The sequence below is a fragment of the Agelaius phoeniceus genome, chromosome 31, assembly GCF_051311805.1.
Source record: "Agelaius phoeniceus isolate bAgePho1 chromosome 31, bAgePho1.hap1, whole genome shotgun sequence".
NCBI classification, from domain to species: Eukaryota; Metazoa; Chordata; class Aves; order Passeriformes; family Icteridae; genus Agelaius; species Agelaius phoeniceus.
Window position 1 is genome coordinate 5,622,044 of NC_135295.1, and position 26,039 is coordinate 5,648,082.

Sequence of the window (26,039 nt, forward strand, 5' to 3'; positions counted from 1 at the left end):
CCCACGGCAGGCACCAGCAGCTGTGGGGACCCCTGCGGGTCTCCCACCATCTCCCCATCCCGGTAGAACACGTGCAGGAGGGGGCTCGGGGCCGCAGGGGGCTGGGGGTGCTGAGGCAGCTGAGAGTCAGGGGGGCCCCCAGGATGGCCTCGGGGGGACCCTCCAGCACCGGCACTGAGAAGAGCTCTGGGAAGGAGAGGGGAGAGGGAATTTTGGCCCCGAGTCCCTGGGGAGGGGCTGTGGGGGTGTCGGGGTGGGGACTTTGTGGTGCTCACCGTGCACTGTCACTGTCACTGGTGGTGACTCCCTCAACCCCCAGGATCCCACCTTGCCCCTGCAGCTGTAGTGGCCACTGTGACTCAGCTGCAGAGGGGACAGGGACAGCTCAGTGACATTGGGGAACACCCCCAGTTCCTTCCCCTCCTGGTAGAAGGACACCGAGGTGACTGTGCTGTTCCGCCAGCCCCGGCAGCGCAGTGTCACCGTGTCCCCCTCCAGCAGCGCCCGCGCCGGCACCTGCAGCACCAGATCATCTGGGGGACAGAGGGGATTCATCACATCACAGGGATGTCAAGGGTCCCGCTGACATCGGGACCCTCACTGAGTCACACCCAGTGCACCAGAGGTCATCAATTCCACAAACAGGGTCCTCTCGCTCTGGGGTGCTCTGGATGTCCCCAGGGCAGGGGATGGGCTCTGGTCACACAGGAGGTGACCCATGGAGCGGAGCCCATCCAGAGTCCTTGGGGTGCCTGTGGGTGCAAGGCTGGGGACACCCAAACCCCCCTCACCTTCTGAGACAATCACAGGGGGGCTGAGCCCAGTTCCAGGTCTGTCACAGCGGTAAATGCCTTTCATAGTGACAGTGACATTAGTGCGTCCCTGCTGCCCCCAGCGCTGCCCGTTTCTGTACCAGGTGGTGGCACCGGCAGTCCCCGAGCCCTGGCAGGTCAGGGTCACCCGGTCCCACAGCACCGCCGGCCTCCAGGGGGGCTCCACCAGGAGCTGGGTGGTCTGGGCACCTGTGGGTGACAGGGGACACAAGCCTGCCAGGGCCAGCGAGGGGCTGGGGACAGTGGGGTGGGGCCATGGCATCCCCCGAGGACTCACCAGCGAGGCCGAGGGTCTGGGCTGGAAGGGAGAAGGGACAGGGCTGGGTGGGGGTGGCACCATGGAGACAGAGGCACGGGGGCAGGGGGAGTGGGGGCTTTCCCTGAAAAAGATCTCAGTGGGGGGATTGGTGTGGAACAGATGTCTCGAGGACAGGGACACAGCAGCCAACTCATGGTATGCATTGGGACCCCTGTGCTGGCACAGGTCATCCCTGCCAGACCCATAGCCACATTCCCATGACCCTGTGCCCATGGTCCCATTTTGGTGGCACCTGTCCCCATGGCTCAAGCAGATGGTGCTTGTCCCCTTGTTCCTGTCCCTGCATCCCTGTGTCCCTCTTCCCCTGTCTCTGTACCCACAGCTGCCCCAGCCCCAAGTTTCCTTCTGTAGCATCCTTGTCCCCACAACTCCATCCTCCTGTCCCTGTCCCCACATCCCAGTTCCGCTGTGTGTGTCCCGTGTTCCTGTCCCCATGGCCACCCCACAACTCTGGTCACACTGGGCTCCATGTCCTGCTGGCCTTGAGGACCCCAGGAGACCTCGCAGCCCCCCTGTGCCCCCTCCCCTCCCCATCCCCAGGGTGTCAGGCCCATGCCCATGGCACTCACCCCACAGGAGCAGCGCCACCTTCCCGGCCATCCCGGTGTCCCCAGCCATGTGCACTGGCTGTCACTCGCTGCTGTGGCCACCGCTCCCCTGGCTGGCGGCTCCTCGGATGAAGGGGAAGGAAGCGAGGTCACGTCCGTCCCCATGTGTAGGTGGCCCTTGGTGGGGGCAGGGTGGCCACAAGCAGGGCACAGGCTGTGGGCAAGGTGGGGACAGGATGGGGACATGGTGGGGGATGCTGTTGCCAGGAGTGGGGGGCTCAGGAGATGTGGGGAACCAAGGATGGGTGTCCAGGAGAATGAGGGTCCACTGGAATTGGGGTTTCCATGCCTGGGGGGATTCAGGGATGGGGGTGCTGTGGGAACATGGTCCCCAGGGATTTGGGGTCATGGTGTGTGGGTGCCAGGGCTGGGGGTGCAGGGGGAAAAAGGGGACGCTCGGGAATAGGGGTTCTGGGGGAAGAAGCAGCCCATGGGATGGGATCAAGTCAATGGTGGGGCTGGGCAATGTCAGTCCTGGGATGGGGGTCCCCAGGGAGGAGAGACCAAGGCAATGGGGGTCCCATGGTTGGGTTCCTTGGGGAATGGGGGGTGCCAGGGATGGGCAGTGGCTGGGTGGGCACGGGGGTCACAGCTCCTTTCCAGGGTGCCTCAGATTTTGGGGTGACTCAGAGCCCAGCACAGTCCCCACCCTTGGGCACCCCATGGCTCTCCTAGGAGGTTCTGTGTCTCTGCCCCACTCACCCCTGGGCTTTTTCTTGTCTCCCCGCATTTCCTGGCTGAACCATCCCAGGGAACAGCTGGGAGAATCCCAGGAAGGGAAAAAAGGGGTTGGGGGGTGCAGGCAGCGGTTTCGGGGCTGTGGGGGATGGGGCTCCCTGTCTGTGACCCCCCAACTCTTTCTCTTTCCTGCAGCGGTTTGTGCTGAGGCAAGGACATGAATTCTGTCCAGGGGCCACATCCAGAGGGGTCCAGCCTTTAGGGAAAAGGGCAGCTCTGCTGTGCTGACACCCAGGTCTTGTCCCAGCCTCTTGTCCCTGGGAGCTGCTCCTCGTTCTGGGGGTGCCACATCCTTGGGGATTCCTTTCCCAGAGGTGGCACATCCTGGGGTCCTCTGTCCTGGCTGGGCCTTGAGCATTCCTGCTGTCCCCAGTGGGTTCCTGTGACCTCTGGGGTGCCCAAACTTAAGGAGGCATCTTTTATGACCTTGCCCTGATGATGGTAAATCCCAGGATCAAGCTGGTTGAATTCCCTGATGCCCAATTGCTTTGGACAATTCTGGGGTCATATTTTGGTCTCAGATTTTGAGATGACTCAGAGCCCAGCACAGACCCCACCCTGGGGCACCCCAGGCTTGTCCTGGGAGGCTCTGGGTCTCTGCCCCACACACCCCTGGGCTTTTTCCTGTCACTCAAATTTCCTGTCTAAGCAATCTCAGGAAACACTTGATGCCCAATTGACTGTGACAAAATTATACAGCCATAGAAAAAAGGCATAAATCTTTTCCTATACCATTATTTTCCCAATAAAAAACAAACTTCTGAAAAACCATACTGACAAGGAATAAAATGCTCTGGTTTATAGAATCCTTTTAATCATTGCTTTCCCAACAAGAGGAAATCAAAACACAATAAAAACAGAAATAAGTGGATATAAAAACCACAAGAAAACCACAAACAAATCACAGTGAAATGAGACTTTTTGGTTCCTTTTAGAAGACCCCTGCTGCATCCCACAGCAGCGTTTGCTTGTGGATAACACAGAGGGTGGAATCTCCCTGAGTGTCCAACAGCTCCATGGGATTGTTCCCTGCCTGCTGGGCAGCAACCCAGCCCCTAAGGAAGCCTTTTCTTGGGCCATATTAAGGAACTCTTCCTATTTTGCTCGTTCCCAAATTCAAACTTGTTTGACTTCCCATGGAGGAAGGGGAGAAGCTCTGTCCATGCTTGGGACAGTGCACAGGAATCTGTGGAAATGCCCCTGTGTGCCTCAGGGTCTGATTCCCTGGTAAATCCACTCCAGCCTGCCCTGAATTCCCCTGTCTGGGCACTCCCTGCTCCTGCTGTGACACCCCTGTTCCCCAGCCCCTGGTGTGCAGCCCCTGCTCAATATTTCCACACTTTTCCCTCTCTTCTGGTGTGCAGATCCGGAACCCAAATATTCTTTCTGGGAGGTTCCAAAGGGCTGCAGGTTTTGTTCTAGAAGGAGGGTCCAGGTACGCTTGTTGAGAAAATCGGTGTGGGATTTGCAGCAGTACTGGGGCTCTCTCAGTCCCTTGTTGAGAGGGACAAAATGATCAATTGCTGCATTTCCGGACTGGTTCCCCCACAGCTGAACCTGCAGGGGCAGTTTCCAGCCAGCCCTGCTCTGAAAACCATCAAAGGCCCTCACAAAGCCACTGCTTGGGCTCCCTTTGGGTTCTGTGCTTCTTGCAGGGCTGAGCAAACCACAGGCAGGGCCTTTTTCCACCCACAGAATTCTCCCCTCTGCAGCAGCTCTAAAGCTGCCAGAATCAAAGCCAAGGGGGCAGGGGGGACCCTCAGGTGCTGGCTGCCACCTGGGGCTGGGCAGAGCAGGGCTGGGCAATGGCCATCCCTGTGCAGTGGGGCTGGGCCATGGCTGGGCCCCAGCCTTGCATTGACAGGGGTCCCCAGGATGTGCCACCCCTGGGACAGGCACCCAGCCAGGAATGTGCAGGGACATTTCCGGAACTGCCACACCCTGAGACAGGAGCCCCCATGCCAGGATGTGTCACCCCCTGGGACAGGATCCCCCAGGACAGGAGCCTCTGGATGTGCCCCCCCAGGAAAGAACCCCCCCTTTCCCATCTGACTCTCAGCACAAACGGCCTCTTCCTTCTTGTCCAGGAAAAGGAAAGTGAAAGTGTTGAGGGGGCACAGCCCAACCCCTCCATCCCCCACAGCCTCCCCACCATTCCCTGCACCTCCTTCTCCCCATTTTCCTCCTCCCCTGGGTCCCCCCAACCCATTCACTGCTCAGGTGCTCCCCGGGATTGCTGAGCCAGGAACCAGGGGTGAGGGACATGGCAAAAAGTAAGGAGAATAAGGAAAAAAAGAGAAATAAAGAGAGGAAAAAGTCAGGGGCAGGGGAGGACACAGAGGCTGAACTACCCAAGACCCCCATGCAATGCCTCACCAGGACACAAGCACCCCAGGGGTGATTTTGCAGGGCCCTGGGTCACCCCAAAATCTGAAGCATCCAGGGAAGGAGCTGTGACCCCCAGGCCCCCCCAGCCACCGCCCATCCCTGGCACCCCCATTTCCCTGCGACCCCAACCTTGGGACCCAATTTCCTTCTGTCTCCCCTTCCCTTAGACCCCCATCCCTGGACTGCAATTTCCCAGGATCTCCAACACCAAGGAACCCCATCCCAGTAATTCCAGTCCCTGGGACACCCCTTTCCTTGGGGACCTTGATTTCCCCAGGGCCCCCATTCTTACAGGGACCCCCTTGTTCCTGGCACCCCCATGCCATGGCCCCCATCCCATGATCACAAATCCCTGGAGGCCATGTTGTTCTGGGACCCTCATTCCCAAGTCTGAGTCCACCCAACCTTTGGGACCCCCATTTCCCTGGGACCCCAACCTTGGGACCCAATTTCCTTCTGTCCCACCTTCCCTAAGACCCCCATCCGTGGACTGCAATTCCCCAGGATCGCCAACCCCAAGGAACCGCATCCCAGTAATTCCAGTCCCTGGGACACCCCTTCCCTTGGGGACCTTGATTTCTCCTGTGCCCCCATTCTCACAGGGACCCCCTTGCCCCTGGCACCCCCATGCCATGGCCCCCATCCCATGATCACAAATCCCTGGAGGCCACAATTTTCTGGGACCCTCATTCCCATTCCCTCATTCTGAGTCCACCCAACCCTTGGGACCCTCATTTCCCTGGGACCCCATCCCTGGACACCCAATTACCCTGGACACCCATCCCTGGCTCCCTACACAGCCTTAGACTCCAGATTCTGGCAACACCATGTCCCCACCATGTCCCACCATCCCCCCCATGCCCCACAGTGTCCCCACCCTGCCCTCACCAAGGGCCACCTACACATGGGGACAGACGAGACCTCGCTTCCTTCCCCTTCATTCCAAAAGCCGCCAGCCAGGGGAGCGGTGGCCACAGCAGCGAGTGACAGCCAGTGCACATGGCTGGGGACACCGGGATGGCTGGGAAGGTGGCGCTGCTCCTGTGGGTGAGTGCCCCGGGCACGGGCCTGACACCCCAGGGATAGGGAGGGAAGGGGGCATAGGGGGCTGAGATGTCCCCTGAGGTCCCCAATGCCAGCAGAGCCAGAGCAGGGCATGGAGCCCAGTGTGACCAGAGTTGTGGGGTGGCTTTGGGGACAGGGACAGGGGAACAGGGATGCGGGGACAGGGACAAGGGCCATGTTGCATGGGGATGGGCCGGGAGAACAGGTGCCATTGGAATGGGATGATGGGCACAGGGCCATGGATTTATGGCTGTGGGGACAGGTGCTGTAGGGCTGCTGGAGCTGACGTGTGCAAACATGGGGTGTCCACAGTGTCCCCATGACCCTCACCCAGCCCTGTCCCTTCTCCCTTCCAGCCCAGACCCTCAGCCTCGCTGGTGAGTCCTCAGGGGATGCCATGGCCCCACCCCGCTGTCCCCAGCCCCATGCTGGCCCTGGCAGGCTGGTGTCCCCTGTCACCCACAGGTGCCCAGACCACCCAGCTCCTGGTGGAGCCCCCCTGGAGGCCGGTGGTGCTGTGGGACCGGGTGACCCTGACCTGCCAGGGCTCGGGGACCGCCGGTGCCACCACCTGGTACAAGGATGGGCAGCGCTGGGGGCAGGAGGGACCTGAACACCTCACTGTGACCAAGAGTGGCACCTACACGTGTGACAGACCTGGCATCAGTCTCAGTCCCCCTGTGACTGTCTCAGACAATGAGGGGGGTTTGGGTGTCCTCAGCCTACCCCCCAGAGGACCCCGAGGGCTCTCAGTGGGCTCCACTCCATGGTTCACCTCCTGGTGTAACCAGAGCCTGTCGCCTGCTATGGGGACATCCCAGAGTATCCTAGTGTCAGGGAAACCATGTGGGAATTGGGGACCCCTGGTGCACTGGGTGTAACCCAGATGGGGTCCCGGTGCCATCGGGTGTAACAGGACCCCTCTGTCCCCCAGGCCTGCTGGTGCTGCAGGTGCCGGCGCAGGCGCTGCTGGAGGGGGACACAGTGACACTGCGCTGCCAGGGCTGGTGGAACTGCACGGTCACCTCGGTGTCCTTCTACTGTGAGGAGAAGGGTCCGGGGGGGCTCCATGATGGCACGAGGAAGGGCATAGGGAGCCCCCACAGCCTCCTCAGCTCTCCCGGGCCTGCAGGGCATGCCCAGTCCTTCCAGACACCTGCCCTGTGGCCCCAACCTTTCCCGGATCCTACCCTTGCTCCCCTGCTCCCTTCTCATGTCCCTCTCAGGGTCCCCCACCCCTAGAGGGCTACCCCCATCCCACCCCTACACATTTTCCATGTCCTGCCATCCCTGCCCTGGGTCCGTCACCAGGTCCCCCCATTCCTGGCTTGTGTCTTCTCATCCCTCTCTGAGTGTCCTCACCCCTCCCAGCATCCCTCCCACCCCTCTTAGAGGTCCCCACACATTCCACCCCTCTCTGAGGTCACCACACATTCCCCAGGTGACATCATTCCCTCCCTGGGTCCCCATACCCACCCTGGTGTCATCCCCCCCCCTCTCAAGTTGTGCCTTGGGGTTCCTTTCCAAGCCCCACCAATCTCTGCACCCCCTCTCCCTCACTGGGGTCTCCCTGCCCCTCCCCTACCACCCCCCCGGGTCCCTCACCGTCCCTTGCTATCCTCCCCTCCCGCAGGGGTCCTGCCCTCCGGGGTGTCCCTGTCAGTGCAGCCCCCCGGGGGACAGGTTGCACTCAGGGACCACCTGGTGCTGAGCTGCATGGTGGCCATGGGGACAGGTCCCCTGTCCTGTTCCTGGCACCGGAAGAGCTCGGGGGCACTGCTGGGCACCGGCCCCTGCCTGGAGCTGAGCCACGTTGGGGACAATGACAGCGGCCAGTACCGATGCCGGGTCAGTGACGGGGACAGCGTGGCCGAGAGTGACCCCATGAATGTCACTGTCCTGGGTTATCAGGACCCTCGGGCTGGGAGTGACCCTACCTATGGCACTCCCATCCGACTTCACCAGGTGCCAGCCCTGTGTTTGTCCCCACAGTGCCTGTGGCCAATGCCACCATCACTCCTGGTCCCCTGTCACACCAGGTGCTTGCAGGTGACTCCATGACCCTACACTGCTCAGTGAAGGTGGGATCAGCCCCTGTCACCTTCACCTGGCTGCAGAACAGGCTGGAGGTGCCCCAAGGTCCCCTCCTGGAGCTTGGAGACATCAATGTGGGACATTTGGGCACCTACCAGTGCATGGCCACCAACCAGCAGGGACAGGACGGGCACCGCGTGTTCCGGGCACTCAGCCCTGAGCTGGCCCTGGAGGTGACACCACAGGGACACTGCAACAAAGGTGGGGTCCCTCAGGGTCACCAGGGAGTGCAGGACCCCTGGGGTGATGGGTGACCCTGATGTGTCCCCTCTGTTTCTTGCAGTGGCCGTAGGGGTCAGTGGGGCCCTTTTGTTCCTGCTCCTGCTCGTGGGTGTCATTGTGGCCTGGCACCGGTGGCACCATGTGGGCTGGTGACAATGTGGGCACAGGCGTCCCAGGGAGCTGTAGAGGCCCCCAGTGTTGGACAATAATTGGGCAGCACCCACAGCCTCAAAACTGTGGCATTGTCTGGGGGTCCTTTAGGGTTTGGGGAGGTGCTGGAGGGTCCTGCAGGGATGCTGGGGGTTCTCTCAGAGGCCCTTGGGGCAGTTAGGAGGTCTCTGTCCTTCTGGGCTTTGGGTTCCTGAGGCTGAGTTGGCTGGGACACTGGGGAGGTTCCTGAATTCTAGGGGGCTTCAGAGATTCTTGAGGGTTCTGTTGTAAATTGAGCGTCCCGTGGTGGGTCAGGAATCCTGGGAGGGTTCACGGCCCTACGATCTCACAGTTACATCTCCCCTCTTTCCTCTGCAGCTGCCAGGAAAAACCAGGAAAGGTTGGTGAAGGGCTCCTGACATGAGTCCCCTTTTACCCCCACCCCACAGCTCTCCATTCTCTCCCCCACATCCCCTTTATTCCCTCAGGGCCCCCCTGCATCCCCCGGCCCCCCCAGAGGAGGGGGAGGTGCTGTACACCCATGTCATGGTCACCAAGAGGGCAGGGGGTGAGTACGGGGGGGACACACGCAGAGGGACACGTCACCCACCAGTGTCACCCCACCCAGATCCCACAGCCCGTGTCTCTCGCAGCGTCCCCCCATGCCACCACCCTCCAGCATCCCCAGGTGACCTACGCGGAGCTGCGGGGACCCCAGGGGCGACCGTGGGAACCTGGTGACATCTACGGGAATGTGCTGTGACACTGGGGGGAACTGGGGGCACTGGGGGTCCCCACCCATGGGCACCCACTCGTGTCTGTGCTGCCACTAAAAACTGCCCTAATCCCTCCCCGTGGGGGCACAAAGATCCCAAAAGAGCTAAAAGATGAACAATTTCCTGAATCAGCAATGAGAGAGAATTAAACCAACAGAAACAGCAAGAAGGTTCAGTGTCCAAGTTGTCACACAAGGAACAATTTCCAGGGAAAGCCCCCAAAAGGGAACAAACGCCAGACATTTCCCCCAGTAGGTTTCCTCCACCACAGGAATCTTGCAGGGCCCTGGACCATCCTTGCTCTGATGGCCAAAGTGGCGTTCAGGAGGCTCTGGATTCTCTTGTACCCTGTCCCAAACCATCCTCTGCCCTGTTCCCCACACGAGGATGTCACAAAGGCCCTGTGGGGGTTCCAGAGTCTCCCTCTTTTCCAGGGCAGTCGGGATCAGGCCAAGGCACAGGGCGGGGTGTCAGAGACAGGAAAAGTTTGATGTCTGGAGACATTTTGGAACACCTGTGTGTGGCAGGGGTGGGTCAGGCCTTGCTTTTGGTGAGACAGGGCCCCGTCTGTCCATCAGTCTGTCAGCCGTAGCACATTGGGGACAGTGTGATGCTCTGCCAATGCCAGCTCCTGAGTGGCCGGGTGACCAGGAGTGCCAGCTGGGGACATGGCCCTTGGTGGCCCAACTGCCTTAAAAGGCAGAGCATAAGGTGACCAAGTCCTTGATCCTGTGTTCTTTTGGCGTGCCTGTCCCCAACCGAGGAGTTGGCAACTTGTTTAAATGAGAAATATCTGCCAAGGAAAGTGGGAACATTCCTGGAATGGAAAGAAGAAACGTGTGTAATATTTTCTTTAATTTCAAAACTGATGGGGCTTGCAGGCAAAAGTGTTGGAAAAGGAATAATAGCTCTGTAGTAGGAAATTTATAAAGCAGAAGAGAACAAACAACACAAACCCAGAACTTTCCCTCCCGCTCAGCGCTGTTGGTTTTTGTGGCAGTTATAACCGCGGCCAGCAGGGGGCGCTGCAGGGAGCACTCCCGGCCAGCAGGGGGCGCCCCGCTCCAGCTCCATCCCCTCAGGGGCCATGGCGGCCTCGGGCGGGAGGCAGGAGGGCAAATCACTCCTTTTGCAAACTCACGGCCACCAATCGGTCCCGGCACCACCACCGGCAGCGGGCAGAAGCCGCCAAGGCAGCAGGTTGGATCCCAGTGGCCACTGGCAGCGTAGCAGTGTCCTGGGGCCAGGCACACGCCCTGCCCCACACCATGACTCCTCTCCGTGATCCCGAATGGGCGGAAGGCAGCACCTGACCCCAGGCAGGTCTCGTGTCCACAGTAGCACCTCTCTTGGCTTTACACCACAATTCCTGCAAACCTTCAGCCTTTCACTCAGGTGAGGAAGACAGGGATGGAGCAGCTTTGGGGACACCTGGAATCCAGACAGGGTCACTCCCCACAGCCCCACCATGGTGGTGGGTTAGAGCCGCTGCTCAGTATTCCCACACATTTCCCTGTTGTCTAGCAGCCGAATCAGATCCCAGTTATTCTTCCTGGGCCTTTCCAAAGGGCTGCAGGTTTGAGACAGGAAGGACGTGGGTCCAGGTCAGGTTTTTGAGCAGATTATTGTCTTTGCAGGGTTTCTGGGGCTCTCTCAGATCCTTGCTGCAAGGGACCTAATGATCAGTTTGTGCATTTCCAGACTGCTTGCCTCACAGCTGAACCTGCAGGGGCAGTTTCCAGCCAGCCCTGCTCTGAAAACCATCAAAGGCCCTCCCAGAGCCACTGCTTGGGCTCCCATTGGGTTTGTGCTTCTTGCAGCGCTGAGAAAACCACAGGCAGGGCCTTTTTCCCCCACAGAATTCTCACCTCTGCTCTAAAGCTGCCAGAATCAAAGCCAAGGGGGCAGGGGGGACCCTCAGGTGCTGGCTGCCACCAGAGCAGGGCTGGGCAATGGCCATCCCTGTGCAGTGGGGCTGGGCCATGGCTGGGCCCCACCCTTGCATTGACAGGGGTCCCCAGGATGTGCCACCCCTGGGACAGGCACCCGGCCAGGAGTGTGCAGGGACATTTCCAGAACTGCCAACACTTGGGACAGGAGCCCCCATGCTAGGCTGTGTCACCCCCTGGGACAGGATCCTCTCATGAGAGGACCCCCCCTAGATTTGCTGCTCAGGACAGAACCCTCCCCCCCATGATACTCAGCACAAACGGCCTCTTCCTTCTTCTGCAGGAGAGAGAAAGTGTTGGGGGGCACAGCTCAACACTCCCATCCCCCACAGCCTCCCCACCCTTCCCTGCACCCCCCACTTCCCTGCTTCCCCCCTCCTCTGAGTCATCCCAACTCATTCCCTGCTCAGGTGCTCTCCAGGATTGCTGAGCTGGGAACGGGGCATGATGGGACCTGGCAGAAAAGTGAGGAAAATAAGAAAAAAGATAAATAAAGACTCAAAAAAGTCAAGGGCACAGCAGCAGAGCTACCCAGGACCCCTATGCCCAGGAAACCAGCACCCCAGGGGAGCAGCACTAGGCCCTGATTCACCCCAAAGTCTGAGGCACCCAGGGAAGGAGCTGTGACCCACCAGCCCATCCAAGCAATTGTCCATCCCTGGCACCCCCTTCCCCTGGCACCCCAGCCATATGATCCCCACTCCTTCCATCCCAACTTCCCTGGGCCATCATCCCAGGGCTGGCAGTCCCCAGGATCTTAATTCCCAAGGAACCCCAGCTTGGTAATTCTGGCCTCTGGGATCCCCCTTCCACTGGGGGCCTTGGTTCCACCAGGAATCTCATTTCCATGGCATGCCAATCCCTCGGCCCCATCCCATGATCACAAATCCCTGGAGGCCACGTTGTCCTGGGACCCTCACCCCAACCATGAGTCCACCAAATCCTTGGGTCCCCCATTCCCCTGAGATGCCATCCCCGGGCCTCCCATTACCCTGAACACCCATCCCTGGCCCCCTGTACTGCCTCAGCCTCAAAATTCTGGCAACACCACGTGCCAACCATGTCCCACCATCACAAACACGTGCCACCATAACCCCCATGTCCCATCAGGTCCCCACCCTGCCCCCATCCTGTCCCCACCCTCCTCCCACCAAGGCCCAGCTACACGTGGGGACAGACGTGACCTTGCTCCTTTCCCTTCATCCGAAGAGCCACCAGCCAGGGGAGCGGTGGCCACAGCAGCGAGTGACAGCCAGTGCACATGGCTGGGGTGTCACGATCCGTCCTTACGAAGGAGTTTCGAGATGGTTCGTGGATTGATCTCAGAGTGGAAAAAAAAAACTGACAGGGCACAGGGGATTTGCAGTAATAATCAAAACAAATGCACCTTTATTGAATGACCATAGCAAAATGCAATAGAGAGATTAAGGGAGAGAAAAAGAGAAAGAGAGAGAACAAAGAGAGAGAAAGAGGGGGAATATAGCTACCAAACGTAGAGACGAAGTCCTTTGGTGCAGTCCAGCTGAGGATCTGCCTGTTACATCGGGGAGATCTCAGAGGTGCAGTTCATCTGGACTCCAATTCTACTCTCTTTCGATGGGGGAAGGGGGAATGGTATTTACAAAGGATACACACAGTTCATGTTCTCAGCAGGAGGCGAGAGCCATTGTGTTCATGGTCCAATGCTCACACCTGCAACATCCATCTTGCTTTGGTCAGCTTGCCTCCCCCTGCACATCTCCGCCGGGTTGGGGGTTTCAGTCCCAGGCCTTGGAAGGAGGAGAGGGGGCCTTCTCACAAAGGGGTTTCATGTCTCGGTCTTTGATGGAAAGGCTTCTTACATCTCAGTCTGTCTGTCACAGTGGTTGCAAATGAGTGAGAAGGGTCTTCTACAGGGGACCACCCAGAACTCAGGAAAAGTCCAGCCAGGCCGAGAGGTGGGACAGCTTCCGAGGCTATTGTTGCAAAAAGGGCACGGTGCCCCCTTCTTCTCAGTGTTCAGTGTAGCATACAGCAAACAACACATGTGAAAACAAAAACTTAGCAATGCTCTCAGGTCTCAGGGCCTTGTTGGCATGTGACTTTCTCCTTCAGAGCCAGAGATTTTAGACAGGGGGGGTCTTCTCTTCAGTGGTTCCCCAATGACGATCGTGAGGCAGATGAGGGAAAATTCGGACTGACTCTCACAGGACTCCCAAAACTCCTCACCATTTAAGACTGTCCCAGGGGGGCTGAGCCCAGTTCTGGTTCTGTCACACATGTAGGTGCTGCTCTCAGTGACCTTGAAGGGGTCGCATCCCTCCTGCCTCTAGTGCTGCCCATCCTTGTACCAGGTGGTGGCACCGGCGGTCCCTGAGCCCTGGCAGGTCAGTGTCACCCGGTCCCACAGCACCGCCGGCCTCCAGGGGGGCTCCACCAGGAGCTGGGTGGTCTGGGCACCTGTGGGTGACAGGGGACACCAGTCTGCCAGGGCCAGTGTGGGGCTGGGGACAGTGGGGTGGGGCCATGGCATCCCCCGAGGACTCACCAGCAAGGCCGAGGGTCTGGGCTGGAAGGGAGAAGGGACAGGGCTGGGTGAGGGTGGCACTGCAGGGAAGGAGGCACAGGGGCAGGGGGTGTGGTGGCTGTCCCATAAAAAGGTCTCAGTGGGGGCATTGGTGTGGCACAGAGGTCTCAAGGACAGGGACACAGCAGCCAACCCATGCTCAGGCATGGGGACCCTGTGCTGGCACTGGTCACCCCTGCCAGCCCCACAGACACATCCCCATGACCCTGTGCCCATGGTCCCATTTTGGTGGCACCTGTCCCCATGGCTCAAGCACAGGGTGCTTGTCCCCTTGTTCCTGTCCCTGCATCCCTGTGTCCCTCTTCCCCTGTCTCTGTCCCCACACCTCCCCAAGGCCCAAGTTTCCTTCTGTAGCATCCTTGTCCTCACAACTCCATCCTCTGTCCCCACATCCCAGTTCCGCTGTGTGTGTCCTGTTTTCCTGTCCCCATGGCCACCCCACAACTCTGGTCACACTGGGCTCTATGCCCTGCTGGCCTTGAGGACCCCAGGGGACCCCACAGCCCCCCTGTGCCCCCTCCCCTCCCCATCCCCGGGGTGTCAGGCCCATGCCCGGGGCACTCACCCCACAGGAGCAGCGCCACCTTCCCGGCCATCCCGGTGTCCCCAGCCATGTGCACTGGCTGTCACTCGCTGCTGTGGCCACCGCTCCCCTGGCTGGCGGCTCTTTGGATGAAGGGAAGGAAGCAAGGTAACGTCTGTCCCCACGTGTAGGTGGCCCTTGGTGGGGGCAGGGTGGCCACAAGCTGGGCACAGGCTGTGGGCAGGGTGGGGACAGCCTGGGGCCATGGTGGGGGATGGTGTTGCCAGGAGTGGGGGGGCTCAGAGGATGTGGGGAACCAAGGATGGGTGTCCAGGAGAATTGGGGTCCACTGCAATTGGGGTTCCCATGCCTGGGGGGATTCAGGGATGGGGGTGCTGTGGGAACATGGTCCCCAGGGATTTGGGGTCATGGTGTGTGGGTGCCAGGGCTGGGGGTGCAGGGGGTAAAAGGAGACCCTCAGGAATAGGGGTTCTGGGGGAAGAAGCAGCCCATGGGATGGGATCAAGGCAATGGTGGGGCTGGGCAATGTCAGTCCTGGGATGGGGGTCCCCAGGGAGGAGAGACCAAGGCAATGGGGGTCCCATGGTTGGGTTCCCAGGGGAATGGGGGTGCCAGGGATGGGCAGTGGCTGGGTGGGCACGGGGGTCAAAGCTCCTTCCTGGGGTGCCTCAGATTTTGGGGTGACTCAGAGCCCAGCACAGTCCCCACCCTGGGGCACCCCATGTCTCTCCTGGGAGGTCCTGTGTCTCTGCCCCACACAGCCCTGGGCTTTTTCCTGTCTCCCTGCATTTCCTGGCTGAACCATCCCAGGGAACAGCTGGGAGAATCCCAGGAAGGGAAAAAAGGGGTTGGGGGGTGCAGGCAGTGGTTTCAGGGCTGTGGGGGATGGGGCTCCCTGTCTGTGGCCCCCCAACTCTTTCCTGCAGCGGTTTGTGCTGAGGCAAGGACATGAATTCTGTTCAGGGGGCACATCCAGAGGGCTCCAGCCTTTAGGGAAAAGGGCAGCTCTGCTGTGCTGACACCTGGGTCTTGTCCCAGCCTCTTGTCCCTGGGAGCTGCTCCTCGTTCTGGGGGTGCCACATCCTTGGGGATTCCTTTCCCAGAGGTGGCACATCCTGGGGTCCTCTGTCCTGGGTGGGCCTTGAGCATTCCCGCTGTCCCCAGTGGGTTCCTGTGACCTCTGGGGTGCCCAAACTTAAGGAGGCATCTTTTATGACCTTGCCCTGATGATGGTAAATCCCAAGATCAAGTTGGTTTAATTCCCTGATGCCCAATTGCTATGGACAGTTTGGGGTGATATTTTGGTCTCAGATTTTGAGATGACTCAGAGCCCAGCACAGACCCCACCCTGGGGCACCCCAGGCTTGTCCTGGGAGGCTCTGGGTCTCTGCCCCACACACCCCTGGGCTTTTTCCTGTCACCCAAATTTCCTGTCTTAGCAATCTCAGGAAACACTTGATGCCCAATTGACTGTGACAAAATTATACATCCATAGAAAAAAGGCATAAATCTTTTCCTATGCCATTATTTTCCCAATAAAAAACAAACTCCTGAAAAATCAAACTGACAAGATATAAAATGCTCTGGTTTATAGAATCCTTTTAATCATTGCTTTCCCAACAAGAGGAAATCAAAACACAATAAAAACACAAAGAAGTGGATATAAAAACCACAAGAAAACCACAAACAAATCACAGTGAAATGAGACTTTTTGGTTCCCTTTAGCAGCCCCCTTGGTGCATCCCACAGCAGCGTTTGCTTGTGGATAACACAGAGTGTGGAATCTCCCTGAGTGTCCAACAGTTCCATGGGATTGTTCCCTGCCTGCTGGGCAGCAACCCAGCCCCTAAGGAAGCCTTTTCTTGGGCCATATTAAGGAACTCTTCCCATTTTGCTCGTTCCCACCCTGAAACTTGTTTGACTTCCCATGGAGGAAGGGGAGAAGCTCTGTCCATGCTTGGGCAGTGCACAGGAATCTGTGGAAATGCCCCTGTGTGCCTCAGGGTCTGATTCCCTGGTAAATCCACTCCAGCCTGCCCTGAATTCCCCTGTCTGGGCACTCCCTGCTCCTGCTGTGACACCCCTGTTCCCCAGCCCCTTGTGTGCAGCCCCTGCTCAATATTTCCACACTTTTCCCTCTTATTTGGCAGCAAGAGCCCAACCCAAATATTAATTCCATGATGTTCCAGAAGTCTGCAGGTTTTCTTCAAGAAGGAGTGTTCCAGTCAGTTTGTTGAGCAGATTGTTTTTGTCTTTACAGTAGTTTTGTGGTTTTCGCAGTCCCTTGGGCAAGGGACAAAATGATCAATTGCTGCATTTCCGGACTGGTTCCCTCACAGCTGCCCCTGCAGGGGGGGTTTCCAGCCAGCCCTGCTCTGAAAACCATCAAAGGCCCTCACAGAGGCACTGCCTGGGCTCACTTTGGGCTTTGTGCTTCTTACAGAGCTGAGCAAACCACAGCCAGGTCTTCTCCCTCATAGAATTCTCACCTCTGCAGCAGCTCTAAAGCTGCCAGAATCAAAGCCAAGGGGGCAGGGGGGACCCTCAGGTGCTGGCTGCCACCTGGGGCTGGGCAGAGCAGGGCTGGGCAATGGCCATCCCTGTGCAGTGGGGCTGGGCCATGGCTGGGCCCCAGCCTTGCATTGACAGGGGTCCCCAGGATGTGCCACCCCTGGGACAGGCACCCAGCCAGGAATGTGCAGGGACATTTCTGGAACTGCCACACCTGGGACAGGACCCCCCATGCCAGGATGTGTCACCCCCGGGACAGGATCCCCCCAGGACAGGAGCCTCTGGATGTGCCCCCCCAGGACAGAACCCCCCCCTTTCCCATCTGACTCTCAGCACAAACGGCTTCTTCCTTCTTGTCCAGGAAAAGGAAAGTGAAAGTGTTGAGGAGGCACAGCCCAACACCTCCATCCTCCACAGCCTGCCTACCCTTCCCTGCATCCCCTGCTCCCCATTTTCCCCTCCCCTGGGTCCCCCCAACCCATTCCCTGCTCAGGTGCTCCCCGGGATTGTTGAGGTAGGAACAGGTGCAGAGGGCACGTGGCACAAAAGTGAGGAAAATAAGGAAAGAAAAGCAATGAAAACACAAAAAAATCAAGGACAGTGGAGGGCACAGAGGCAGAGCTACCCAGGACCCCCATGTGATGCCTGCACAGGAAACAAGCATCCCAGGGGGGCATTGCTTGCTCTGGGTCACACCAAAATCTGAGGCACCCAGGGAAGGAGCTGAGACTCCTGTGCCCATCCAGCAGCTGCTCATCCCTGGCACCCCCATTCCACTGGGAATCTAAACATGGGATCCCCATTCCTTATGTCCCCTCATCTCTTGGACCCTCATCCCAGTACTGACATTACCCACGATGTCCATGGCCGAGCACCCCATTCCCAAGGAACCCTCTCCTGTTCATTCAATGCCCTGAAATCCCCCTTCCCCCATGACCTTGGTTCTCTCAGGAACGCCATTCCAATGGGACCCCCATTCCCCCAGCATCCCCATCTCATGACCCCAAATCCTGGAGCCCACGCTCACCTGGGACTCCCATCCCTGAGTCTCCCCCAGCCCTGGACACCCCCAGACCCATGACTCCCCCTCCTCAGGAACCACATTCCCCTGGACATCCATCCCTGGCTCCCTAAACCCACCGAGCCCCCCACTCCTGCAAACCACATATCCCACCTTGTCCCACCCACCCTCATCCCCATCCTGTGCCCAGCTTCTGGCCACCCTGCCCCCACCAAGGGCCACCTACGCATGGGGACGGTCGTGACCTCGCTTCCTTGCCCTTCATCCAAAGAGCCGCCAGCCAGGGGAGCAGTGGCCACAGCAGCGAGTGACAGCCAGTGCACATGGCTGGGGACACCGGGATGGCCGGGAAGGTGGCGCTGCTCCTGTGGGGTGAGTGCCCCGGGCACGGGCCTGACACCCCAGGGATGGGGAGGGGGCACAGGGGGGCTGTGGGGTCCCCAGAGGTCCCCAATGCCAGCAGTGACAGTCCATGGTACCCACAGTAGACCTTGTTGGGACTGCGACTGATGTAGGGTGGCTTTGGGGACAAGAACAGGTGGCAGAGATTTGGGGATGGGGATGTGGCGCAGGAATGTGGGGACTGGCACCTTTGGGCTCAGGTAGCTCTGGGGATGGGGACAAGGGAACTGGGATGCAGGGACAGAAGGGAACAAGAACGGTGAGGATGTGGCCATGGGGATGGGATCATGGGGATGGGATCACGGGGGTGGGATCATTAGCTGTGTCCGTGGTGTCCTCGATCCCAGTGCCCAGGGTGTCCACAGTGTCCCCATGTTCTGCTTCAGCCCAGGGTGGCCTCAGTGTCCCTGTTCCCAAGGTGTCTGTGCCACAGGGATGTGGTGCATGGGTGGCTGTGACACAGACATGTCCCCCTGCCTCTCCAAATCTTTTTCAGACCACCCACACACACTTTCCCACAAAAACTGCTGTCCCAACAGGGACAGTTTTTGGGGACAGTCACCACACACTGCGCCCCTGTGTGCCTCCTTGCTTGTAGTGCCACCCTCACCCAGCCCTGTCCCTTCTCCCTTCCAGCCCAGACCCTCGGCCTCGCTGGTGAGTCCTCATGGGATGCCATGGCCCCACCCCACTGTCCCCAGCCCCTCGCTGGCCCTGGCAGGCTGGTGTCCCCTGTCACCTGCAGGTGCCCAGACCACCCAGCTCCTGGTGGAGCCCCCCTGGAGGCCGGCGGTGCTGTGGGACCGGGTGACACTGACCTTCCAGGGCTTGGGGACTGCCGGTGCCACCACCTGGTACAAGGACGGGCAGCGCTGTTGGCAGCAGGGACGTGACCGCCTCAGTGTCACCAGGAGTGGCACCTACACATGTGACAGACCCGGCACTGGGCTCAGGCCCCCCGTGACAGTCTTAGATGGTGAGGGTGAATCTTTAATGATCAGGGTGGCCCCTGAGAGTTCAGGGTGGGCTCCACTCCATGGGTGGCCTCACACCCCTCATGTGGCGAGAGATTGTGCCCTGCACACAGAGACATCCCAGTGCAGCCCAGTGCACTCCAGAGCACCCAGATGTCCCTGGTGCTATGGCCACCCACCTCAAAATGGTCTCATCAGTAAAATGTGACCTTCCTGTCCCACAGACCCACTGGTGCTGCAGGTGCCAGCGTGGACACTGCTGGAGGGGGACACAGTGACACTGCGCTGCCGGGGCCGGCAGGAAAACCATCTCAGCAGGGTGCGATTTTACCGGGATGAGAAGGATCTCGGGGGGTCCCTCAGGGGAACCGAGCTGTCCCTGTCCCCCCTGCAGCTGCACAACAGCGGCCGCTACCGATGTGAGAGCTTGGTGGGGTCCTGGCAGTCCCGGTCTGCAGCAGTGACAGTGACAGTGCACGGTGAGCACCCCCATGGCTGGAACTCCAATATCTTGACAACCCCAAAGCCACTTCCCAGCAGATTCAGAGCCACAGTCCTCATGTCCCCTCTCCTTCCCAGAGCTCTTCTCGGTGCCAGTGCTGGAGGGTCCCCCCACACCCACCGAGGGGTCCCCCCTGACTCTCAGCTGCCTCAGCACCCCCAGCCCCCTGCGGCCCCGAGCCCCCTTCCTGCACGTGTTCTACCGGGACGGACAGGTGGTGGGGGGCCCGCAGGGGTCCCCGCAGCTGCTGGTGCCCGCTGTGGGGGTCTCCCACTCAGGGAATTATGGCTGTGAGGTGCACTCCCAGGGTGGGGCCGTGCGGAAGAGCAGCACCCGGCTCCGCGTCACGGTGCGCAGTGAGTGCGGGGATGGGCACGGGGAGCCCCCACAGCCTCCTTGGGTCCCCCACAGTGCCTGGCATCGCCCAGCCCTCCCTGATGCCTGCTCTGGGGTACCCAACCTTTCCCGGATCCCTCCCTGGCTCCCACCATCCTTTCCGGTGTCCCTCACCAGGTCCCCCAGCCCCTACATGGGTACCCCCATCCTTCCCTGGCACCGTTTCCGTGTCCTGCCATTGCTGCCCCGGGTCCCTCCCCAGGTCCCCCCATTCCTGGCTCGTGTTTCCCTCCATCCCACATTGGGTCCCCTCACCCCTCCCTGGGTCCCATCACCCCTCTCTGAGGTCTCCACACATTCCCCAGGTCACACCATCCCCTCCCTGGGTCCCCCTACCTGCCCTGGTGTTGCCCACCTCCCTCTCCAGGTGTTCACTCCCTGATCTCCCAATCATCCCTCAGGGTTCCTTCCTAAGCACATCCCCCCCTCCATCTCTGCTCCCGCTCTCCATCACTGGAATTCCCCTGCCCCTCTCTGAACCCCCTGGGTCCCTCACTGTCCCCTGGTGTCCCCCTCTCCTGCAGGGGTCCCGCCCTCAGGGGTGTCCCTGTCAGCACAGCCCCCCAGGGGACAGGTGGCACTGGGGGACAGCCTGGTGCTGAACTGCTCAGTGACCATGGGAACAGGTCCCCTGTCCTTCTCCTGGCACTGGGAAGGCTCGGGGGCACTGCTGGGCACCGGCCCCTGCCTGGAGCTGTGCCACATTGGGGACAATGACAGCGGCCAGTACCGGTGCCGGGTCAGTGACGGGGACAGCGTGGCCGAGAGTGACCCCCTGAATGTCACTGTCCTGCGTGAGTGGGACCCTTGAACTGGGGATGAGCCCACCCAGAGCACTCCCCTCCCACCTTGCCACGTGCCAGCCCTGTCTCTGTCCCCACAGTGCCTGTGGCCAATGCCACCATCACTCCCAGTCCCCAATCACACCAGGTGCACGCAGGTGACAACGTGACCCTGAGCTGGTCAGTGCAGGTGGGCTCCGCCCCTGTCACCTTCACCTGGCTGCACAACGGGCAGGCGGTGGCCCAGGGTCCCCTCCTGGAGCTCAGTGACATTGAAGTGGGACAGTCAGGCACCTACCAGTGTGTGGCCACCAACCAGCTGGGACAGGACGGGCACCGCGTGTTCCAGGCACTCAGCCCAGAGCTGGCCCTGGAGGTGACACCTGGCTCACCCTGGGTCAAAGCTGGGGTCACACAGGTGGGGTCACCAGGGAGTGCAGGATCCCTGGGGTTCATGGTGACCCTGATGTGTCCCCCTCTGTTTCTTGCAGCGGCTGCAGGGGTTGGTGGGGCCCTTGCCTTCCTGGTCCTCCTCATGGCTGTCATTCTGACCTGGCACTGGTGGCACCGTGTGGGTGGGTGACAATGGGTGGTTGGGGGACCTAGCAAGCTGTAGAGGCCAACAGAATTGGGGAACCATAGAGAACAACCCACATACCGCCAATTGTGACTTTGGCTGAGGGTCCTGTAGGGTTTGGGGAGGTGCTGGAGGGTCCTGCAGGGATGCTGGGGGTTCTTCAGGGGCCCTGGGGGTGTTTGGGGGTCTCTGTCCCTGCTGGGCTTTGGGTTCTTGAGGGTGATTTGTTTGGGGCCACAGGGAGGTGCATGAATTCCGGTGGGCTTCAGGGATGCTTGGGGGTCCTAAGGGGAATTGAGAGTCCCGTGGGGGTACAGGATTCCTAAGGGGGTTCAGGGCCCTGGGACCCCACAGTGACTCCTCCTCTCTTTCCCATGCAGCCGCCAGGAAGCAGCAGGAAAGGTGAGTGGGGGGCTCAAACCACACTCTCCCCTTTTACCCCAAACCCCAAGACCTCCCATTCCCTCCCCCACATCCCCTTTATTCCCTCAGGGCTCCCCCGGATCCCCCGCCCCCCCCAGAGGAGGGGGAGGTGCTGTACACCCACGTCGTGGTCACCAAGAGGGCAGGGGGTGAGTACAGGGGGGACACACGCAGAGGGACACGTCACCCACCAGTGTCACCCCACCCAGATCCCACAGCCCGTGTCTCTCGCAGCGTCCCCCCGTGCCACCAGCCTCCAGGATCCCCAGGTGACCAACGCGGAGCTGCGGGGACCCCAGGGGCGACCGCGGGAACCCGGTGACATCTACGGGAATGTGCTGTGACACTGGGGGGAACTGGGGGGCTCTGGGGGTCCCCACCCATGGGCACCCACTCATGTCTGTGCTGCCACTAAAAACTGCCCCTCCTGCTCCCCGTGGGAGCACAAACATCCCAAAGGGCTGAGAGAAGAAGAATTTCCGGAAACAGCAATGAGAGAGAATAAAACCAACAGCAACAGGAACAAGGTGAAGAGTCTATATGGGCAAAAAATGAACGATTTCCTTGGAAAGCCACCAAAAAGGAACAAAGCCCAGACATTTCCCCCAGAAGGTTTCCTCCACCAGAGGAACCTGGCAGGGCCTCAACCTTCCTTGCTCTGATGGCCAACACAGCCTTCAGGAGGCTCTGGATCCTCTTCTCCCCTGTCCCAAACCCTCGTCTGCTGTGCTCCTCACAGAAGAATGTCACAAAAGCCCTGTGGGGTTCCCGGAGCCTCCTCCTTTTCCAGGGCAGTCAGGATCAGGCCATGGCACAGGGTGGGGTGTCAGAGACAGGAAAAGTTTGATGTCTGGAGACATTTTGGAACACCTCCATGTGGCAGGGGTGGGTCAGGCCTGGCATTTGGTGAGACAGGGCCCCATCTGTCTATCAGTCTGTCAGCCATGGCGCACTGGGACAGTGTGACCCTCTGCTAAAGCCAGCTCCTGAGTGGCCGGGTGACCGGAAGTGCCACTTGGGAAGAGGGCCCTTGGTGGCCCAACAGCTTTAAAGGGCAGAGCATAAGGTAGCCAAGTCACTGACTGTGTCTCCTCTTGGGCTGTCTTTCACATCCAGGCTGGAACCCAAAATTGACATCTCATTTAAATGAGAAATATCTACCAAGGAAATTGGGAATGTTTCTAGGATGGAAAGAAGACCCATCTCTAAAACATTTTTTAGTTTCAAAAATGATGGGGCTTCCAGGCAAAAGTGTTGGAAAAGGAATAACAGCTCTTTACTGGGAAATTTATAAAGCAGAACAGAAGAAACAACAGAAACCCAGAACTTTCCCTCCTGCTCAGCACTGTTGGGTTTTTGTGGCAGTTATAACCGCGGCCAGCAGGGGGCGCTGCAGGGAGCACTCCCGGCCAGCAGGGGGCGCCCCGCTCCAGCTCCATTCCCTCAGGGGCCATGGCGGCCTCGGGCGGGAGGGAGGAGGGCAAATCGCTCCTTTTGCAAACTCACGGCCACCAATCGGTCCCGGCACCACCACTGGCAGAGGGCAGAAGCCGCCAAGGCAGCAGGTTGGATCCCAGTGCCCACTGGCAGCGTAGCAGTGTCCCGGGGCCAGGCACACGCCCTGCACAACACCCGCGACCGCTCTCCATGATCCCGAATGAAAGGAAGGCAGCACCTGACCCCAGGCAGGTGTCGTGTCCACAGCAACACCTCTGGTGGCTTTACACCACAATTCCTGCAAACCCTCAGCCTTTCACACAGGTGAGGAGGGCAGGGATGGAGCAGCTTTGGGGACACCTGGAATCCACACAGGGTCACTCCCCACAGCCCCACCACGGCCGCAGGGCCGACCCCCTGCTCGATATTTTCACACATTTACCTCTCATCTGGAAGCCAAACCAAAACCCAAATGTTCTTCCCATGATATTAGAAAGGGCTGCAGGCTTGACACAGGTAGGAGGATGGACCCGGGCAGGTTGTTGAGCAGATTTTTGTGGGATTTGCAGAGTTTTTGGGGCTCTCTCAGAACTTGCTGCAAGGGACAAAATGATCAATTGCTGCATTTCCGGACTGGTTCCCCCACAGTCGCCCCTCTAGGCGGGGGTTTCCAGCCAGCCCTTCTCTGAAAACCATCAAAGGCCCTCACAGAGCCACTGCTTGGGCTTCCTTTGGGGTTTGTGCTTCTTGCAGAGCTGAGCAAACCACAGCCAGGTCTTCTCCCTCATAGAATTCTCACCTCTGCAGCAGCTCTAAAGCTGCCAGAATCAAAGCCAAGGGGGCAGGGGGGACCCTCAGGTGCTGGCTGCCACCTGGGGCTGGGCAGAGCAGGGCTGGGCAATGGCCATCCCTGTGCAGTGGGGCTGGGCCATGGCTGGGCCCCACCCTTGGATGGCCACTGGCTTCAAGGAGCAGGAGTTTGGGAGCTCCTTCCTGCCTGGGGCTCCACTCCCCAGCTGCTCTTGCTGGCTCAGATCCTGCAGGGGACAAGCAAGAATGGAAATGTCTGGATCCCTCCGGAGCTGCCGTCCCCCAGGAAAGGAGCCCCTTTTCCAGCATGTGTCCCCCCTGGGACAAGATCCCCCCAGGACAGGAGCCCCATGGATCTGCCCCCCCAGGACAGAACCTGCCCCTCTTCCCCTGCCCTCTCCCCCGTGACAAACGTGTCAAACACCCTCTTCCTTCTGCAGGAGAGAGAAACTGAAAATGTTGGGGGTGTAAAAGCTGGGCACCCCCATCCCCCACAGCCTCCCCAGCCTTCCCTGCAGACCCCTCACCCCTGCTTCCCCCACCCTGGGTTTCCCCCTACCATTCCCTTCTCAGGGCCTCCACAGGATCATCAAGGCACGAAATTGAGGGTTGTGAAATTGAGGGGTAAAATTATGGAAGTGGAAATAAAGAGGGGAAGACTCCCTGAGGTCTATGGGGACACAGACCCGACCTTCTTGGAATCTACCTGGGGTGATGCTCCCAAACCACAAGCACCCTGAGGGGACTTTGCTGGAGCCAGCCAGGGAAGGAGCTTTGACCCAGGGGCTCCCAAGGCCACTGCCTATTCCTGGCACCCTCATTCCCCTTGAAATCAAATCATGGGAGCACCATTCCTTATGTCCCACCTTGCCTGGGACCACCATCCCAGTAATGCCATTGCCCAGGATTTCCATGGCCCAGGACCCCATTCCCAAGGAACCCTCTCCTCTTCATTCCATCCACTGAAACTCTCCTTCCCCCAGGACCTTGATTCTCCCAGGACCCCCATTCCCACAGGGACCCCCATTCCCTCAGCATCCCCATCCCATGACCCCAAATCCCTGGAGCCCACATTCCACTGGGACTCCCATCCCTGAGTCCCCTCCCATCCTTGGGACCCCCCAATTCTCCTGGACACCCATACCTGGGTCCCCAAACCCACCAAATCCCCCACTCGTGGGAACCCCATGTCCCGCTGTGTCCCACCCAGCCTTGTCCCCATCTTGTTCCCAACCTGCCCACAGCCTGTCCCCACAGCCACATCCCCATGATCCTGTGCTTGTGGCCACCCTGTCCCCACCAGGGGCCACCAACACATGAGGACAAGACCTGACCTCGCTTCCTTCCCCTTTGTCCACAGAGCCACCACCCAGGGGACAGCCACCCCTGGCAGCGAGTGACAGCCAGTGCACATGGCTGGGGACACCGGGATGGCCGGGAAGGTGGCGCTGCTCCTGTGGGGTGAGTGCCCCGGGCACGGGCCTGACACCCCAGGGATAGGGAGGGGAGGGGGCACAGGGGGGCTGTGGGGTCCCCAGAGGTCCCTAAGGCCATCAGAACCAGCGCATGAGGTGACTGGGGTCGTGGGGTGGCTTTGGGGACAGGGGAAGGGGGACAGGAATGTGGGGACAATAACAGAGGGTCAGCAATTTGGGGAGGCAACATGGGGCAGGTGGGGGTGACCTGTGCCAGCACGGGGTAGCTGTGGCATCCCCAGTTCAGGGGTGACCACAGTGTCCCCATGTCCTGCCTGAGCAAGGGGTGCTGCAGTGTCCCTGTCCCCGACGGGTCCATGTCACACAAGGACACTTTGGGCACATCCCCCACACCCCATGGCCTTCTGCCTCTGTCCCCATGGTGCCACCCCCACCCAGCCCTGTCCCTTCTGTCCCTTCTCCCTTCCAGCCCAGACCCTCGGCCTTGCTGGTGAGTCCTCGGGGGATGCCATGGCC

General features: G+C 59.7%; 2 protein-coding genes across 2 annotated transcripts in view; both read left to right on the forward strand.

Annotated features, from left to right (window-relative positions):
• Nucleotides 1–4,761: 4,761 nt before the first annotated feature.
• LOC143691875 (Fc receptor-like protein 3) lies at nt 4,762–22,184 on the forward strand. Its single transcript, XM_077191923.1, has 15 exons — nt 4,762–4,771; nt 6,886–7,005; nt 7,585–7,916; nt 8,329–8,333; nt 8,906–8,985; nt 9,071–9,171; nt 18,056–18,137; nt 18,823–18,843; nt 18,932–19,162; nt 19,385–19,639; nt 19,740–20,018; nt 20,583–20,852; nt 20,942–21,258; nt 21,798–21,819; nt 22,075–22,184. The coding sequence occupies exons 1-15, from the start codon at nt 4,762–4,764 to the stop codon at nt 22,182–22,184; spliced, it is 2,235 nt and encodes a 744-aa protein (XP_077048038.1).
• A 147-nt stretch (nt 22,185–22,331) lies between these two features.
• The window catches only part of LOC143696215 (Fc receptor-like protein 2), a 48,181-nt gene continuing 44,473 nt past the window's right edge, over nt 22,332–26,039 (forward strand). Inside the window, exons 1-3 of the mRNA XM_077191924.1 lie at nt 22,332–22,367; nt 25,448–25,529; nt 25,993–26,013. Of these exons, the coding sequence (XP_077048039.1) occupies nt 22,332–22,367; nt 25,448–25,529; nt 25,993–26,013 (139 nt within the window). The remainder of the gene's footprint in view (nt 22,368–25,447; nt 25,530–25,992; nt 26,014–26,039) is intronic.

Excerpts from the sequence above, each read along its gene's own strand:
- LOC143691875 (XM_077191923.1), top strand. Across the intron at positions 8,986-9,070 it reads GGTCACCAAGAGGGCAGGGG|CGTCCCCCCATGCCACCACC; the intron begins GTGAGTACGGGG and ends TGTCTCTCGCAG. Across the intron at positions 20,019-20,582 it reads GCTCCGCGTCACGGTGCGCA|GGGTCCCGCCCTCAGGGGTG; the intron begins GTGAGTGCGGGG and ends CCTCTCCTGCAG.